The sequence below is a fragment of the Pongo pygmaeus genome, chromosome 5, assembly GCF_028885625.2.
Source record: "Pongo pygmaeus isolate AG05252 chromosome 5, NHGRI_mPonPyg2-v2.0_pri, whole genome shotgun sequence".
Lineage (NCBI taxonomy): Eukaryota > Metazoa > Chordata > Mammalia > Primates > Hominidae > Pongo > Pongo pygmaeus.
Genome location: NC_072378.2, coordinates 126,088,628 through 126,107,868, shown reverse-complemented (window position 1 = coordinate 126,107,868; position 19,241 = coordinate 126,088,628). Strand labels below are relative to the sequence as shown.

Here is a 19,241-nt window from a genome sequence, read left to right as displayed (position 1 = left end):
AACTGGGGAGACGCTATTAGCAGATAGTGGGAAGAGGCCATGGAGGTTGCTAAACATATAATTCACCCCCACCCACCCCCTCCAACAACAAACTATGTAGTCCAAAATGTCAATTGTGTTAAGGTTGAGAAATTTTGTACTAGATGATTAAAATATGGTGGAACATTGTCCTTATGTTTAAACTAGCACCAAGAGTGAAAGCAGGAGGAGCCAGCACCTCCCAGGTTTATAAGTAGAGTTGTGGAAACTGCAGATCTCCCCAGTATACCACTATTATCTTCAGCTGTCTCAAGAGAGCTACCTGATTTTGCAAGCTGCACTGGAGACAGGGAGGACATAAGGTTGACGAGTATTTAATTCTCAGTGAACCTGAGTATGTTTCAAGTCATAGTGTACAGGTGTGCAAGAAGAAACTGCTGGCTTTCCTGGATTCATGGAGGTCTTAGATCTGACAACTTCTACCAAGGTAAATAAAACTATTACGTATTTAGGCAGTTTTTAACTACTTCACATCTCTAATTTCTAGTATCTAAAATTTAGTAAGAATTGCCACAGAAAAAAACACCCACCCAAAACAAAGGAGATTAACGGAGACTGCAAGGTTTCCATTGTTGTTGTCCTTACTACCACCCTCTGAGCCCCACAGCCCCGCCCTCTCCATGGTCTTACTCGGTAGATTATTCATTCAGTGATGGAGTTGGGAAACCCATAGGGTACATTGTAAATAAAGAAGGAGAGATTTGGTAGAGTTAACTTTTTAGTAGTAATAACAATAAAGGAAAAGGTAAACATTTTTAAAAAGTATTAGGAACAATAGAGAGAAACAGTGAAACATATGTTTGGTTTGTGAAGTTCACCATCAAAATGTAATTATCCTGTGACAAGGAGCTTTAATATAGTGGATAAGTCAAAGAGACTTGCCTAAATAGAACAAGTTGTCACATCTATAAGGTCTATGAAAAGGACACTGTAACCCATGAAGGGGAAGGGAGCCACTCCTAGGGTGGCTTCACTCTGCATCTGAAACTCCAATGGATGGCTGCATGGATCCATTAAACAGAAAGGCAAGTAGAAACATTCAGTTTGCTGCAGCGAGGGAATCCAGAAATTGTAAGTGAAGTGAGAAAAGCTGTACATGCCACTTCTTAGCTCCCCCTTAAGGACTTCTGTTGAGCCTTAAGTCCTGAAGAATTGCATGGATTAGAAACAAAAATAAATATTTCTTACTGTGGAGGTCTGGATGAGAATTAACCATGGGACTGCTTCATCTTCCCCCTACTTCAACTAAAATGTGGGTCCCTTTAGGAGAGGTAGACATGGAAATACATGAAGCAGGAATTACCACAAAAAAATTCCTAACATCTACACAGAAAAACTATTGTCATTAACGCAGTGTAATATAACACTTCCAAGAAAATCTTCGGTTGATTCATAATTAGTTCAAGAAAGAAAACTAAGTATTCCAAGTTATTTGCTACCCGAAGGTGAACAAGTAATGGACACTATAAATTACAATATAATAGAATCCCACAAGTGACCTGCTTTTTTTTTTTTTGTTTGTTTGTTTTTTGAGACAAAGTCTCACTCTGTCACCCAGGCTGGAGTGCAGTGGCGTGATCTCAGCTCACTGCAATCTCTGCCTCCCAGGTTCAAGCGATTCTCGTGCCTCAGCCTCCCGAGTAGCTAGGATTACAGGCACCCACCACCACGCCTGGCTAATTATTTTTGTGTTTTTAGTAGAGATGGGGTTTCACCATGTTGGCCAGGCTGGTCTCAAACTCCTGACCTCAGATGATCCACCCGCCTCGGCCTCCCAAAGTTGACCTGCTTTTAAAAGCTCACAAAAACCACTTAAAGTGGTATAAGAAGTCAAAGAGAAGTACTATTTTAGCATTAAAGGTTTCTTCTGGGTTAAAAATGACAGTAAAATAATTACATGTGTGGGATTGCTTCAATTATTCTACAAGAGTCTTTGGTGCAGACAGTTACAGCAAAGATAACACAATTGAAAAAAACACAATTGCCTTATATTATAAAGAATACATTTTCCCAGAGAAAAAGTGATATATATGATAGGTAGTTTTTCTGATAGATGATCAAGTTTACACAACCCACAACTTAACTGAAAGTTTCAGCGCTTTGTTTTCCTCAACTAGAAAATCAAGAATCGGCCTAAATCTCTTAGATATTATTCAGCTGTAAAATTCTAATTCTAGGACTCCAATTTTAACAGAGCTTCAGAAATCTGCACTGCTTCTATTGAAACATTTTAAAATGATAACAAAAGAGACACATTTTCTCCTCATTCTCCTCAATATCCCTAAATTTCCAGGAGATACTGTGGGGGCTGCAGGCACAGGTGATGGAGTATATTACATAAATGCAAAACAAGTTATGTTTAATGCCTGGGTTAATGTGGGTTTGTGTCTAAGACAGGTAAAAGCTATTAGCAAATTCATTAATAAAAAGCCTATTATTTTTCACATTAAACTATAATTTATTAAAATGAGACAACTCTCCCGATGAGAATGATCATTCTAGGTAGTAATCAGCCAGAAGGTGCACCCTTGCTTAGAATTTAATTTTGTTTACTGAGAAATCATGTTATGGAAGCTTGCTGAGTGTATATGCTCTTGGCAGGTGTGTTAGCCAGGCTAGAGGATGATGTTTTTAAGGGGCAAGATGCATGGTTTTAACACTGTTGCAAACTAATTGCAAGGACTTTAAAAGACATTTTTATTCTACCACATATATGAAATAAAAGCAATTAATTGTTTTCTAAAAAGAATATTCCCTAAGTATTTTTATTATAAAGACATCCTCAGTGATATACTGTTGAAGAATTTCTATGCCACTATCCCTCCTATCCTAGACTGCCACATAACCAAGAAGGTATCTTCTTTGGTGAATTAAAAATATAATTTTTTTCTAGGAGTATATACCCTCTTGAGACTATCCAGGGGATCACATTTCTTATGCTGCTGAGCTACAGATGCTCCCTCCATAAGGACAATAAACCTTTCATTCCCTAGAATTGTAAGCACTTTAAAAATTATAATCCTGCCCCTTTCTTGCACTTAAGAGGCGTTTGGATCTGCTCCATAGTATTCCTTTATCCTCAATGAAAGAGCACTTCTAATTACTGGTACTTGAGAACATCAAATTCTTCTTTCATTTAAAAATCAACTAGGTAGAAAGTTATGAAAGCAGTTCAGGACATAGTACCTATGATGACTCCATATTTGTTATATTAAAACCACCATTTAGCAGAAAGTCACTTTAAATAATATCCTTCTAGAATTCTAAAATCTACAATTCAGATAAAGCTCTTATTCAAGAATAAAATTAAGTGTTTTAAGATAAAGAATATCAAAACACAATCCAAACCTAACAGACCCACAGACTTTCCATTGTAGCCCATACTCACCTCTCCCGAGGAACAGCAAACCAGTACTCTGGCTGCTTTCTCCGTTTGCCGTACTGCTGGACCATGGCTGCAGTGTGAGTGGCAAAGGATTTTCTCATTGGTTTTCCCACTTTGATGCACAGGAACATGGGTGGGGTCTTGCTTTTTTCTTCTTTTGAAGGAAGTATATCTGAATCACACACGAAAAAACTCTTCCTCAATATTGACAATATTGGTAATAGCAGAACTTTTCAACTTAAAAAAAATAGTACACAATCCTCTCTTAGTCAAAACACTGCAGAAACATCCTACAACATCGTATCAGGACTAATAAATTTTTCAAGCCTTCTTTAGCACACAAGGAAAAAGCTTTGGTTGTTTCAGGTTGAACTACATCCCATGAGCTGCTACATACTGAAAATAAGTATAAAAACCAACAGAATAGCAAATAATAGAGAATTGGGACAATTCACAGGAATACATATTAATGAATGCTACTGAGAACACAATATAACATAATGCAATTCAGTTTAGAATTGAGATTTCTTCAAAAACAGTTTAAACTCCTCTAGATTTAGAAAATAAAGGTAAAAAAGGAAAGTAACTTGAAAGATTAAAAGTAAACTACTTTTGAAGTAGGTATCTAGAGATCTATGTCATAGTTCAAGTTCCAAAATAGATACCATATCTTGTAAATTTTCTCCCCAATTGTTAATGCTATCAGCAAAGATACACTCTATTGAGAAAATACTGTTTTCAAATAATTGTACTAATGTGGGTATTACATGTGCAAATTGTAGAAAGGCAATTATACAACAGAATATAAAGGCATTAAAGAAAAACAGCTTACCTTCAATGGGTACCTGAATTCTCTTTAACAGCCACAACTGAACTTCAGATTTATTATCCATTTGTGCACCTTGACAGCTGTTGTCCAGAGTAGATTCCAAAGAGGAGTCTAGAGCCTCTTTAATCACATTTGCTTCTGTAGAAGAGTTCAGTTTTACCGGGAGGGGCTCTCCTTTTTTCACCCAGGTCTTATCTGGCTCTTTATTGCCCTCAGTTACGGGATCACCTGCCTGGGAAAGAGAACTACTAAGGGTAATGTCTATTCCCCCTGGTTCAATACTTTTTCCATCACTTAATTCTGTTTTCTGCAAATTTTCAGATACCTGTGGCCCTTCTTTGTTCTTATTCAGGTAATATTCAATGAGTTTAACTTTATCTAAATCTTCATGTATGTTCAGTGTGTTTTCTACTCGGCTTTCTGGCGAACCAGACTGCTTGTCCACTTCTGGCATTATATCTTGCTTCTCACAGGTTTCTAAATCTAGCGCCCCCTTCAGTTCAACATCATTCTCTGTTCCCAAAAAGGCTAGGGCTGACTGCACCTGCATTTCCACGGCAGAATTGTTTATTTGTGACTCAGCTTTCTTTCGTTCCTCTGGGTCAAGAGAAAGGCACTCCTTCAAGGTGTCTTTTTTGTCCATTCCACCACCAGTTTGAGAAGAAAGTTCTTCCAAGTCAACAAAATCATCATCTTCCCCTAGAAAGTTTTCTTTGGCTGTAGTTTCAAATGCAGCAGAAGTGTCGGAAGGTTCCTTGCTGAGCTTAGTCACTGTGGGAGAGCCATGGGATGTCTCCCTAGAGGATTCCAGTTTCTTTAATTTCTCTGACACAGAGCTGCCTGAGGGCTTTGTAGTTGTATGTTCTGTGGACTTCTCCAAAGGTACTGTTGGTCTGGAATCCGAAGTCATAATTTTCTCTCCATTCTGCTGTCGTTTTTCCTTGTTGATAGATTTGAACTTACTGAATGGGTTGATATCCTTTTCTGAAGCCAGGTCTTCCCATTCTCCAGGCCTGTACAGAGGACAAAGATCCTGAGGTAGGTCACTGTTGGGGGAGAAATGGTGGGTGCACATGGAATGTTAAAAATAAAACCAAAACCAAAATGGAGGAAAGGCAAAAAACAAAACAGAAACTCAACCAAAAACCAACACATAAATATACCACAACTTAAATTTATGTTCAAATGATTTCAGAATAAAAAAATAAAATCAAGAAATTGATTTCAAAATAAAACATAAGTCAACTAAAGGAAATGGTGAAAGAATGAACCATGAGAATTGCATATCCTACTGGAAGCACATGATGGATTTAGAAGTTATACATGAACATGAAGATGTTACCCACAAGATTTCTAAATATGAAATAGTAATGTTTCTGACTTTCATGAAGGAAAGGATAAAGGAGAGGAAATATTTTAGTACCAATGTCTAAAATTCCTTAAATGTGCAAACCTTTTCCTTTTATCAAATAGTATAGAAAACAACTACATTAATTTTGAAAGGCTCGTTGACTTAGTAGCTACTCACTTAACTGCTCCATATAAAGTCACTGACCTTGAACCCTGATTCTGGGTTTCATGGCTTAGGATCTGATGCTTCTAATCATAGACAGCCCTCTACTCCCAAAGGAGATGCAAGAAACTTCCACTATTATTGTGGGTATAAGGCAGTTGCTCCATCTTACAATTTAAAAATGTATAGAAAAATAAATCTTATTTAAAAAGCTCTTATGTATAATACTTACATTTCTTAAGTAAATATTTCATTTTATAACAATATCGCTTTACTTTATAGCAATGGTGCAGCTCGTTTATCAGCTGAAACATATTGTCCTGGGATGCAGTCAATTATTTTTCCTTAATAACAGATGCTTTACTTCCCAAATTGGAATTACATGAAAATATTGATTAAACATGTTCTCCCAAGTGTAAAATAAATGATCAAGAAATGTATTTTAAAAAATATGACTACAGAGCAGCAAACCACCATGGCACGCACCTATGTAACAAACCTGCACATCCTGCACATGTACGCTTGAACTTAAAATAAAAGTTGAAAATAAATAAAAATAGTAATACTTTCAAATATGTGTAAGAAAAAAATATGACTAGAAATATCTTGAGTAAACCCATCCACTTACCACTACTACTAGTAGTGCTATTACTGGGTTGAAATGCAGAGATATAAAAACCTTTTAAAGAATAACATTTCAATTTCAGAAATAATTGTATTTTCTAAAAAGGTCAGATCATCTTCAGATAAAACTTTATCTGCTATTTTGGCTTTGAAATAAATGGTTATGACAATAAAGCAACAAAGTACCAGGAAGTTCTGAAGTTCCAAAAGACTGTCTTCCCAAAGTGATTTTATAAATCATCTGCATGAAAGGTTCATGCTTTTTCCAATAGAAAATAAAAGCCTACGTAATTGGTTGGCTCCAGCAAATGCTTTAAAAAGCCTTCATAATTTATAATTCATTTCAATTAAAAAGCATTCATTGAGCCCCTAAGTGCTATATTCTGAAATACAATTGTGATAGAATCTCTGTTCTGCAGGAACTTGCAAACACAAAATGTTCTGCCTAACACCAGCATCCCAGGAGATGTTAAAAATGCTTCCATCCTAGAGTCAAACAAGTTAGTGAAATGTAGCATAATCTCCCTACTGGAACTCAAAACTTAATTTGGCATATTAAAGGCTGTAAGAAGTCCTGCAACAAAGAAACCCAACTTTCCACATACTTGATTAATACGCAAAACTTTCTTCACCTTCTCTACCTAGCTTGACCCCCACAAAAATACCTTCAACTGCACTCTAATTAGCTTTCTAGATTACCTTGTCTACCCCTTTCTTCTTTTACCTAATCCAAACTGTCCATTCCCTACTTGAGATTAATTTCACCATCTGCTTTTTCTGCAGTGCAGTTGCCAAGCGTACATAATGGCGTCAACTGGCTAGTTTGTTAATTAATGTTTTCTAGACTTAGCCTGGCACCTAATGATGACCAATAATCCTTTCAGTTGTTCCCTTCTTACTCACTGTGGCAGCTGGAGCTACAAAACGTCCTGCACGTGCGTGCATGCACACATACGCACACATACACACACTCTCACACAAATACCAAACTTGAAGGTGAGGATGGAGGAGTTTTACACACACCCACTTTTAAAAACTATTGCATGTTGCCACTGGGTAATTTGTACTCATTGTTTTATCATTAAACTTTTGGTAATAATGATGTTTTAAGTAATTTTTAACTTTTAAACAATTTATGAAATTCTGAAGACAATACAAAGTTTATTTCACACTGATTCTCACACATTCTTGTTCATTAGACTAAAAATCCTTTGTATACCTGCATCCAAGGCAGGAATCAATGTGCAACCCTGAAATAATTTCAAATTAGAAGCTGATTCTTAACTCTGCTCTTTTCCTGTAATCATGGCATTATCCCTTGTAATTGAGATCATTAAATATAATCTCACATTGAGAGAAGTTTTTATATAAAGATGTACTGTCTATTATTAAATAGAACACTTAATATCCTAGGCTGAAGATGTGCAATGGTATTACTCCATTAGGAGCCATATTTCAGTAGGGAATGCCCCTATTTGTTTGGCCACCCATTTAGACACTTCTGGCAGCAAAATTTGGAAACTACTTCAGGGCCCATGTTCCGGTGATATCTTCAGTGGCTTGAGGTTTGGGAAGGGCTGAGTGGACCAGATTCTAATGGCTATAGGAGTCCAGGGGAATATACTTGCATAAACCCCCAGGGACTTTGTGTCTGGGTTAGCTCCCTAGTAACTTTCTTTTTTTTTTTTTTTTTCATATAAGCCCCAAGGGCTAGTTTCTCTCTTTACTGTTAGGACCTACTGCTTCGCCTCTTCCCATCACTGAAGGCTTTTAAAAATTTTTACTGCTGGCTTTTATAGAGAAACAGACACAGTAGAGCAAAAGGACAGTAAAAATCAGATTATCTGTATCAGTTAATCAATTTTCTGAGCTTTCTTAACGCTTTCTCTTTTCCTGGGGAGCTTCCCTCTCTTTTTTACAATAAATCCAGCATTATAAGGCAAAAGTAATCAGGACTGAAGTTATATTAATCTATATTTCAGGGAAAAAGCAAACTGGTATTACTCCCTCTTCACAGCATGAAAAGGTAGCTACTACTACACTGTTGACCCAAACCTCTCTCCATGCAGGACTGAGGGAGGACATGAATCAAGGAGACTGCTTTTCCTAGAAGTTAAATGAAGACAAACACAACTCTCCTTAATTAAACCCAGAAGAAAACATTATTCTCTTATTGATAATTGGATAAACCTCTTTCAGAGAAATGCCTTTCTTCCTTCATAATTTCATTAAGAATGTGCACTGCTTTTTAGAAAACTAAGCCCAACAAATACTATTTTTACATGATGCCTTCTTTGTTTTTCTCCTTTAATCTTTATATGTTCAACTTTTCCCATCATTGATTTTATTCTTTTCATTTCTTCTCATTTTTCTCATTTTCTTCAGTGCACAAGTCTTCCATCTTCAAAATCACCTCCACACAATCCCTCAATCATGCAAATGCCCTCATTTTCAAGCTACATTTAACTCTCTCAACACCCCTTTTTTCCTGGTAAACAAAGAAATGTCTTACGATGGCAAGGCATCTTTGATCTTCATGTGAGAAATGTCATTGTAGAGCGCAATGGAAACAACCTCTTCCATGGGACAGATGAGACCATACTCCTCACACCCATTTTCAATAACCAGAGGATCAGACTTATGAGGGTCAAACATGATGTTGTTAGGAGTCACTATCATGACACCGCCAACCACACCCTGCAGGAGAAAGCAACAGGACAGAATCACTTCAGGCAGAAATGCTTTCAGCAACTACCACAGAGCTTTAATTAACTCAGATGGCCACTCCATGGACTTTGTGAACCACAGTATCTTATGTGACCATTACATCCCCTCTGTGGGGACCAGAAAAACAGGCTGAAGAAATGCAATGCTGGGTGGTGAGGCAGAGAAAACAGATGTGTGGCTCACTGAGGCAACCAACTGAGCCTCGTTCTATCACAGCTGCTGCAACAGCACAGTTGTGGAGTGATCCTGGTTCTCACATACACGTCTCAGATTTCCTAGATTTTCTAGTTCTCTGTCTGCAAAATGGGAGGGGCTGCCCAAGTGCTTACCCGATCGAGAATACAGGGCTTTACAATTCACTCTGCAAGTCTTCACCATGTGTCTAACAAGTGCATGGTTCTGTGCTAAGGGAGCAGCTGTTTCAGAGTTATAGTGCCAAAGAATAGTCCCAGTATTTTTCTTTAAAATATTTAGAAAGCCCATATCCAACAAAAGTCAACATAAATAGGAATATGAAACTTTTGTAGCCAGAGTGACTATAGCTGAACTATGGAGATTAAAAGCAAAACGTCATAGCTTGGTGAAGTCTTTAAAGTCTGAAGCTTGCTCAAATTATAAAAGAGAACTTAATGGCCATAGGGATATTATCTACCATGAACAGCAGGATACAGATAACTTCCTTTAGGCAAATAATTTATTTTGGTACTTTTAATGAGTCTAGTGATTATCTTAGTAAAAAGTTTTGTAGATGCAGCAATCCCATTACTGGGTATATATCCAAAGAAAATGAAATCATATCTCAAAGAGGTATCTGCACTTGCATGTTTATTTGCAGCATTATTCACCATAGCCAAGATACGAAAACAACTTAAACATCTATCAATAGATGAAAAAAGAAAATGTGCTATATATACACAAATTATTCAGCCATAAAAAAAGAATGAAATCCTGTCATTTGCAACAACATGGATGAACCTGGAGAACATTATGTTAAGTGAAATAAGCCAAACACACAAAGATAAATACTGCATGATCTCACTCATATGTGCAATCTAAAGAAGCTTATCTCATAGAAGTAGAGAGTAGAATGGTGATGACTAAGAGGTATGGGTGGGCCAGGTGCGGTGGCTCGGGCCTGTAATCCCAACACTTTGGGAGGCCAAGGCAGGCGGATCACCTGAGGTCAGGAGTTTGAGACCAGCCTGGCCAAAATGGTGAAACCCCGTCTCTACTAAAAATACAAAATTAGCCGGATGTGGTGGTACACACCTGTAGTCCCAGCTACTCAGGAGGCTGAGACGGGAGAATCGCTTGAACCCAGGAGGCAGAGGATGCAGTGAGCAGAGATCGCGCCATTGCACTCCAGCCTGGGTGACAAGAGCGAAACTCTGTCTCAAAAAAAAAAAAAAGAGGTGTAGGTGGTTAGGGGAAAGAGAAGGATAGGGGAGATGTTGGTCAAAGGACATATACTTACAGTTAGATAGAAGGAATAATAAATTGTCTAGAATAAGCAAATACAGAAAGACAGAAAGTAGGTAAGTGATTGCCTCCTGGAGATGAAGGTGTCTGGGAAGGGGAAAGAATAGGGTGGGAGAGTGTGAAATGGGGAATAACTACTAATGGTTATGGAGTTTCTTTTTAGGTAATAAAAATGTTTTAAAATGGATTGTGGTGATGGTTGCACAACTATGTGAACAAACTAAAAATCACTGGATTTTACACTGTAATTGGGTGAACTGTATGTTATGTAAATCACATCTCAATAAAGCTGTCTTTAAAAAAATTTCTTTATGTCAAGCATTATTTATTCTTGTTTGCAAATTTTATAAATGCACATCAATAACATATTTTTCCTATTATCTAAAACTGGTATGAAGTCTCCTATGACCACAGGAATTCACTGGTTATCAAGATAGTCCCTTCTCCAGAGGCTCACTAAAAGCTGAATTTGTTCTTTGTGAAAACAAAAAAACAAAAACACACAGAAAACAAATCAACCAACAACCAAAAAACTAAAAAGAAGACACAGCAGATATTAATAGTAATATCATCAACAGCAAACACAGGTTGAGAGCTTACTATTTTCCAGATTAGGTGCTAAATTCTTTACATAAATTATCACTTTTCATTACCATATCCTATTAGTTGAATTTTTTTATTGTTCCTATTTTATGCATGAGAAAAATGGGAGCTTAAGACATGTAAATACCTTGCCCCTGGTCTCAGAGTTAGTGGGTGGTGGAGTTGGAATTTAAATTCAGTGAGTCTGACTCCAGCGTTTGCTGTTATATGTATACTATGTTGTCTCCCTAACAATTCATAGGCCCAAACTAAAAGAAAAAAACAATAAATCCAAGATCACAGAGAATCACATTTCCACTCAGTGATAACACTTACCTCAATAAGTAAAATGCCAGGCATCCAACAGAATAAAACTAATGGATGCTTGTCAAATCTAAAATTGACACTTTGGGTAAGATCTTTTAATGTAGCCTCTGTTCCAGTAATTTGTAACTTTGTTTAGTTTTTCATAGATTTCAAGGAAAGGAAACAAATTACATTGCTATATACCTTTCCATCGGTGAAGTATCGACAGTTCATTTTTAAAAATTTCACCACACCTGGCTCATCTTCTTCAGAAGTAGATGATAAGACTCTTTCAATGGGTTTTAAGGCCTTTCGTGCTAAGTCAGCATCCTTGTGAAAGCAAAAAATTTCAAAATCAAATAAAAACACTTTTCAAACAAATTATGTGTATAAATCAAGCCCCATAAATTCCCTGTGAGTATACTATTTCTATTTAAGTGGAACATTAAAAAGGCAAACATCCTTTGTCCTTCAAAAATATCACAAATGTAATAACAGATACCCAAATCAAACTTTTTTTTTTTTTTTTAAAAAGCAAAGGCATATGTATGAACCCATAAAACTCGCTCATGAAATGTCTTTAGAAACTAACCTAAATGGGCTGGGTGCAGTGGCTCACGCCTGTAATCCCAGCACTTTGGGAGGCCGGGGTGGGCGGATCACCTGAGGTCAGGAGTTCGAGACCTGCCTGATTAATATGGTGAAACCCTGTCTCCACTAAAAATACAAAAATTATCTGGGCATAGTGGCGGGCGCCTGTAATCCCAGCTACTTAGGAGGCTGAGGCAGGAGAATCACTTGAACCCAGGAGGCGGAGGTTGCAGTAAGCGAAGATCGTGCCATTGCACTACAGCAGTCTGGGTGACAGAGAAAGACTCTGTCTCACGCACACAAACAACAACAACAAAAAAAACACTAACCTAAATGAAAAAATTCATATTAGACTCATGATTCAAATTCTGTTTTTTTTTTTTAAAAAAGGAGGAATACAAATAAACTATCCATGTCATTGGAAATTTAACTTTATACTTTTACACAAGGCATGCATTTTTGCCTTCTTTTTTTTTTTTTTTGAGATAGGGTCTCACTCTATCACCCAGGCTAGAGTGCAGTGGTACGATCATGGCTCACCACAGCCTCAACCTCCCAGGCTCAAGTGATCCTCCCACCTCAGCCTCCTGAGTAGGTGGGACTACAGGTGTGAGCCACCATTTAAAAATTAGGTGACTAATTTTTAAAATATTTTGTAGAGACAGAATCTCACTATATTGCCCAGGCTGGTCTCAAACTCCTGGGCTCAGGCAATCCTTCTGCCTCGGCCTCCCAGAGTGCTGGGACTACAGGCTGAGCCACTGTGTCTGACCATTTTTGCCTTTGAAACCTTAAATGTGAATAAGTTTCCCCTGGAGAGGATGCATTCTCCAATTACCTAATCTCAACCATCTAGGGAGAATTTCAGATGTTATCTTGTGAAAAATAACATGTTGAATTCTACAACTCAAAAGAAATCTCTTCAATAAAAATGAACTTCAGTGCATAATATACATACAGGCAATTTATCATATTCTGCGTCTGATGATGAAGGAGAGACAGTAGCACCAGGACTGGATGATGATAGCCTTAAGGTACTGGAAGGAGAGTTGGCATCTGGCACAAAAAGGACCTGAGAATGGGAAAGAAGAGATGGGTGAGTGCCAGGAACCAGGCAAACCACTAGTGAGTGTTTGGAGAAATTATTCTCTGCACAGCATCATGTTCAGTGCATGATTACGACCTAGGTTGCTTTGAAGAAACTCATAAGCAACTTAGGGTGTTCTAGACTAATCCATGAAATGATACTCAGCATATGAATGTGTGTAGTACAAAGGGTACAGAATATGCCTGTAGACACTGCAAGAACTCAAAAAGAAAGGGAGAGCAAGGCCAGGTGCAGTGGCTCATGCCTGTAATCCCAGCACTTTGGGAGACCAAGGTGGGCAGATCACCTGAGGTCAAGAGTTTAAGACCAGCCTGGCCAACATGGTGAAACCTTGTCTTTGCTAAAAATACAAAAAAATTTAGCTGGGCATGGTGGCTCACGCCTGTAGTCCCAGATACTCCGGGAGGCTGAGGCAGGAGAATCTCTTGAACCCAGGAGGCGGAGGTTGCAGTGAGCCAAGGTCGTGCCACTGCACTCCGGCCTGGGTGACAGAGGGAGACTCTATCTCAATAAATAAATAAATAAATAAATAAATAAAAAGAAAAGAGAGAGCAAGGTGGGTAAGTATTCTGGGCAGGCCAAGTGAAGTAAGTGGGTCCAACTGAAGCCTTGAAGAATAAGTAGAAATTGGATAAGAGAGAGGGAAGAGCCCTCCAGGGTGGGGGAGGGGGACTAATAGTATAAGGGAAATGAGGAGAGAGAAGCATGGCTTCTAAACTTAATATCTGTGCCAGGTAGAAATGGAACAAACTCAGCTTGTTAACTCCAAGCAGGCTCTGAGTTCTAAAGCAGTAGGTCCTTATATGATAAATTGTATAAGGTAATATCAATAAAATAATCCCAATATTTTCTCTTCCAACAGTGTGTAGGTTATGTATAACTGAAAACTACCCCCACCCCAAAAAATTATACAGAATAGCAACCTCTGCAAAACATTCTGGTTCTCAAAACATTACCACAATCCTGTCACTCAATATTCTTTTAAGGAGACATGTTACATTGTGGCATGTATCAAATATAATCTTTTGTTTGTTTCTGAGATGGAGTTTCACTCTTGTCACCCAAGCTGGAGTGCAGTGGCACAATCTCAGCTCACTGCAACCTCCACCTCCCACATTCAAGAGATCCTCCTGCCTCAGCCTCCCAGGTAGCTGAGATTACAGGAACCCACCACCAAGCCTGGCTACTGGCTAATTTTTGTATTTTTAGTAGAGATGGGGTTTCACCATGTTGGTCAGGCTGTCCTTGAACTCCTGACCTCAACTGATCTGCCTACCTTGGCCTCCAAAGTGCTGGGATTACCGGGATGAGCCACTGTGCCCGGCCAAGTATAATCTTAAAATGATGACCTTTAATGTTATAAAACAGAATTCAGAGCTAATCATATAACAACTGATTACTGATCAATATTGTTATTCACTGTCTCCTATCTTTCCAGTCATTTAAACCTCACTTCAATCCAGAAAATATTTGAGACAACAATAAAAAACACATTAAAATAAAAGTGGGAAAATCAAAGTCAAGGGGGGATATAAGATGAGGACTGATTACTACTAAAAATATATGCACCAAAACTAGTAACCACTCATTAAGAAGTGGGCCATAAAAGTGACTCTGAGTTTCCATATAATTAATGCAAACAGACAACATCATTAGTTAGCAGAATTCAACTTCCATGAGATAAAAATGGTTTCTCAGAAGTACAAGTACTCTCCTACAGAATTTCATACAAAGGAGCATCCTAGACTGAATTATTTGTCCTCTGTGATGCACTAACAGTAAATACAATAACCAGTTTTGGAGTATTGCCTTTTATAGCATCTTCAATATGGGTCAATGGCAAATGCCAAAGTTTAGAGTTCTGTAAAAAGCAATTTACAAAGGACTAAAATTTTGTGGTCTTGGTATATAGCTCTTATTTATCTTATATAGCTAAACTAGAGTAATGAATGGATGATGTTTTTCCCAAGTAATTCTCCACTAATAGTAAATTTTTTTTGCATCTGAACTCTTAAAAAAAGTATTAGGTAACACAGATTGCGATTCAATTGTCTGAACATTCCAAATGTCAAATCTAAGGAGTAATTCCTATGCTTAAACAGTTGACTGCACTGTAGAGAGAGGTGAGCAGCCGCCAGAACATGTGCTACCTCAACATGGAAGTGAGCCTGGATCATGGGCGGGGTGAAAGTTTCCTATTGCCTTCAGAAAATAATTTTGGGTTTGCTCCCAACACATATGCAAATCAGGATTTGAGGTCTTAAAGTTCTTAACCATACAGCAATGCTGTCATTTCAGCCTAGAAAAAAATTTTAAGCACATGTAGCCAAGGTATCCTGTGAATATGAAAATATCGTAAAGTTGAGCTGGGTGCAGTGGCTCACGTCCATAATCCCAGCTACTTGGGAGGCTGAGGTGGGAGGATTGCTTGAGCCCAGGGGATTGAGGCTGCAGTGAGCCATGATGGTGTCACTGCACTCCAGCCTGGGCAACAGGGCAAGACCCTGTCTCAAAAAATAAATAAATAAAAGTAAAGGAGAGAAAATATTGAACCAAAGCACATTATCATTTATGATAATCCTGTGACAAACAATAGTGAGGCACTGAAAATGGCAATAAAAGATAAATGCAGAATTTCTAGAGTTATATCCAATAAGAGTATAATTACCTGGCCTGGAACAATAGTATGTGTGAAAAGTTTATTCAGTTCCACCAATTTATTGGGAGTGATGTTAAATTTCAGTGCTATGGAGTTTAGGGTGTCCTGGTTTCCAGCCTAGAATAATCAAACAAGTAAGAGTCAATACATAAAGCAAAAAAATTAATTTTGCTTTAAATAAAGCAATAAATAATTTTTTTGCAATAAATAAAGCAAAAAAATTAATTTATCTGCAATATGAATAAATAATAAAGTAACAGTTCCATCAAGATAGACTATAAGAAAGAGTGAATACATTGTCAATTCTTAATAAAATCATTTTAAAGCAAAGTCTTAAATGCAATTCATTTCTGGGCTTCCTCATTTTCAAATTTCACTGTCCCCTAATAGATTTCTAATTTTACTTTGGTGCAATTTAGGCGCATGAAGTAAAGGTCCATGAGCTGTTATGAAGACTACAAGAAGAAAAGAAATACAATGTACACACAGTCCCCATCTTCAGGGGAAGTGGGGCTACTTTCTCTCTTGTAATTTTCTGTCTATTTGCATGACTTTCCCATATACTATAAACTGCTGGCTTGTATGGCAAAGCTGGCAAAATGTTTTCTCCTGGGCTCAGCACACTGCTTGATACACGGAGGGTACTCAAAAAGTTGATGAATGAATACTGTGAAAGCAAGGAAATCAGAAAGAAATTCAGATTAGCTACCAATAATTGTTCACTATCATTAAAACCACACTTTTCTATGGTCAAATTAGTGTTATTCTCTAAATCTGTAAAACTTGTGACATGTGTCCCAGGTGTACACTTTTCTTTCCTTCTGTAGTAGAGGATGAACAGGAATAGAGGGCAGTGAGGAGATGAGAAACTTCATAGGAAAACAGCTCTACCCAGAAAAAAAGTTGGCTCCCTGATGTCATGTCAACATCTCAGGACAAACTCCCTGACCAGAGTTGCTAGATAGACTTGCTAGTGGGAGGTCACTCTGATGAATGTCACTGAGAAGTTCCGATTGATAGCCCTGGGTCAAGACTGATATAAGTTCTTTGTAAGCAGAACTGGCTCCACCAGGTGAGCCTTGAATTACGTGGAGATGTGAGGAGGCTGAAGGAAGCTGTGGACTGGTGAAAGGGTAGAGATGTAGGAGGAAAATTAAACCCATTGCTGCCTTCAGTATCAAAGGTCCAACTACGAGATGAACTGTCTCAGACTAATCAAAGGTTACGGTTACAGATTACATTGAAACAGCCTCAAAGCCCTTCTAGAACAAGTTAGGATATATTATATGTAGTATGTATAATTTTTTAAATCACTGAAGTAAACAACATATGCCACTACTTCTACCCTAGGCAAAACCATCTCCACTAAAAACAAAGTTAAAAAATATTTTTAATACTGTATTATATATTTGTATATTATATTCATATTGTTATGAGTAAACTTGTAAAACATACACTATATAGGGGGATCACAGTGAGAAAAACTTTAACAATCTGCAGTTATTAAAGATAAGACATACATGTAGAATTAGGGCACAGACCCAGAGAGGGATGTTGGTATCATTAAATGACTGAAACTAAGGCAGAATGCTTGATCATCCACAGCTCAGGAGTAATAAAAGCAATCGGGTAAGTGCTGGCAGGTTCTTTAAACACAAAATTCTATGAGTTACCTTTTATTTCCAACGACAAGCACAAAAACAACTTGCCAAATAAAACTAATTTCCATAACATAAAACAGAGAGGTAGGCACACCTGCATTATTGACTTGATCACTTGTTAATATTTAATTAATTTGGAGTTTGATTTTTTTTTTTACTGTCACTACATTATTCAGTATATACTATAGGAAGTAACTCCTGGCAAAAGCACCTCTCCATTCTTTGGAGGAGCATGTGAATAAAGGTGCTAGACAAATACATACAGATCTTAATGATTATGGCTTTAGAAGTAATATTGTTATTAATAATAAATAATTGAGTCCAATACTTCTTGAGTGCCTATTTTGAGGTAAGACACTATTCTAGGTGTTATGAGGATCAACAGTATATTTTACACAATGGTAATATAAGATATAATCATCCCAAATCCTTTCTAAAAATGACTATGCTTATAAACTTTAGAAAGACGTCTAGAGACGTTCACAGGGCATTGAGCATGAAAGCCTGTGACAGAGATCTTCAATGTGACTCTACAGAGGCTTGCAGATTTACCATTGCAAAAGAAACACCAGCAAAGAATTAGATCTTGCTGCCTGTCTTATATAGGGTCTGGCATTGCTTACAAATAGTGACTATAAAATAAGTACACATTAGGAAAATACAACCAGGCAATGGCAACAGCACTTAATTTCTTCTTAGAAGTCAAAGAGAACACTCCTCAAGAGTGCTATTTAATAGCGAATTAAAATATATCTACAACTGAGTCCCCACTTTGTGCCGAGCCTAGGATAGATAAGATACGACTCCTGGCCTCCAGGAGCTTATGATGCAGTGACAGAGATGAGCACATGGCACACAGTGTGGAGTTGTAGTAATGAACACACACCTAGCATTGTTCATCTACTGCTCAACAATATGGAGATCTATACCCTGCAAGTTACCAGGAATATAATGGTGAACAAAAAGATGTCTAATCTCTCTTCATGGATATATGAATTAAAGCATGAGATAGAGATTAAAATAACAACACGCAAATGAATTAATAATGTTAAACTGAGATAAATTATGTTAAGCAACATGATTCTATGAGAATGTTAAAAAAGGGATATGGCCTAGACTGGCTGGAAAAATCATAGAAGGTAGTAACGAACATGGAGAGTAAGGGGATGAAGATGTCAAGAATTAAGTTCTAGCCTGCACAAATGTAGGAATGATGGAGCCATTGTTTCTTGAAAGACGACCAAGCATGGAGGACTAGGTGGATATGTTGAGTAGCCAAGTGAGTACATAGCTTTGGAACTTAGAAAGAACATCTGGGTTGGTGACCTAAAAGTGGTAGTCCCTGCTTATATCCAAGATAATTCAAGTCATCAGTTTGTTTGGAGGTTCTAACAGGGCAACACAGTTACTAGAATACCCGTGACCCAAGAAATGTCCTCCTATATTGGGGAAGGTCATCCTCTTCATCTGAGTTCCAGAGGGATGCACACGGAGTGGTTGGGGAAGAAAGGGATACCTGCCTAGTCAGCCAGATCAGCCTAAACAATGCTGGTGGTCAACAGGGTGATGGTTGTTGCAGCCAGATCACCCTCACATTTTCAATTCACTGATTTATTTGAGATTGACCGGAGAGAAAATATGGAGGAAAAAGAAATGACCTAAAACTGGTCTTAAGAAGCTTGATTGTTTAATGGGTACACAAGAGGAATGCAGCCAAGGGGCAGGATGTGTCAGGGAA

The 19,241-nt window shown here is 37.8% G+C and overlaps 1 protein-coding gene across 5 annotated transcripts in view; it reads right to left on the bottom strand.

Annotated features, from left to right (window-relative positions):
* NCOA7 (nuclear receptor coactivator 7) overlaps positions 1-19,241 on the bottom strand; it is a 153,722-nt gene that overhangs the window by 36,852 nt on the left and 97,629 nt on the right. For 3 of the 5 annotated variants that reach the window (XM_063666556.1, XM_063666557.1, XM_054491646.2), the window contains exons 5-10: positions 15,852-15,959; positions 13,034-13,147; positions 11,689-11,814; positions 8,903-9,087; positions 4,257-5,299; positions 3,428-3,596 (exon numbers count right to left, since the gene is read on the bottom strand). In XM_063666556.1, coding sequence (XP_063522626.1) covers positions 3,428-3,596; positions 4,257-5,299; positions 8,903-9,087; positions 11,689-11,814; positions 13,034-13,147; positions 15,852-15,959 — 1,745 coding nt within the window. The remainder of the gene's footprint in view (positions 1-3,427; positions 3,597-4,256; positions 5,300-8,902; positions 9,088-11,688; positions 11,815-13,033; positions 13,148-15,851; positions 15,960-19,241) is intronic. The other 2 variants (XM_063666558.1, XM_054491647.2) reach the window with 1 other exon arrangement.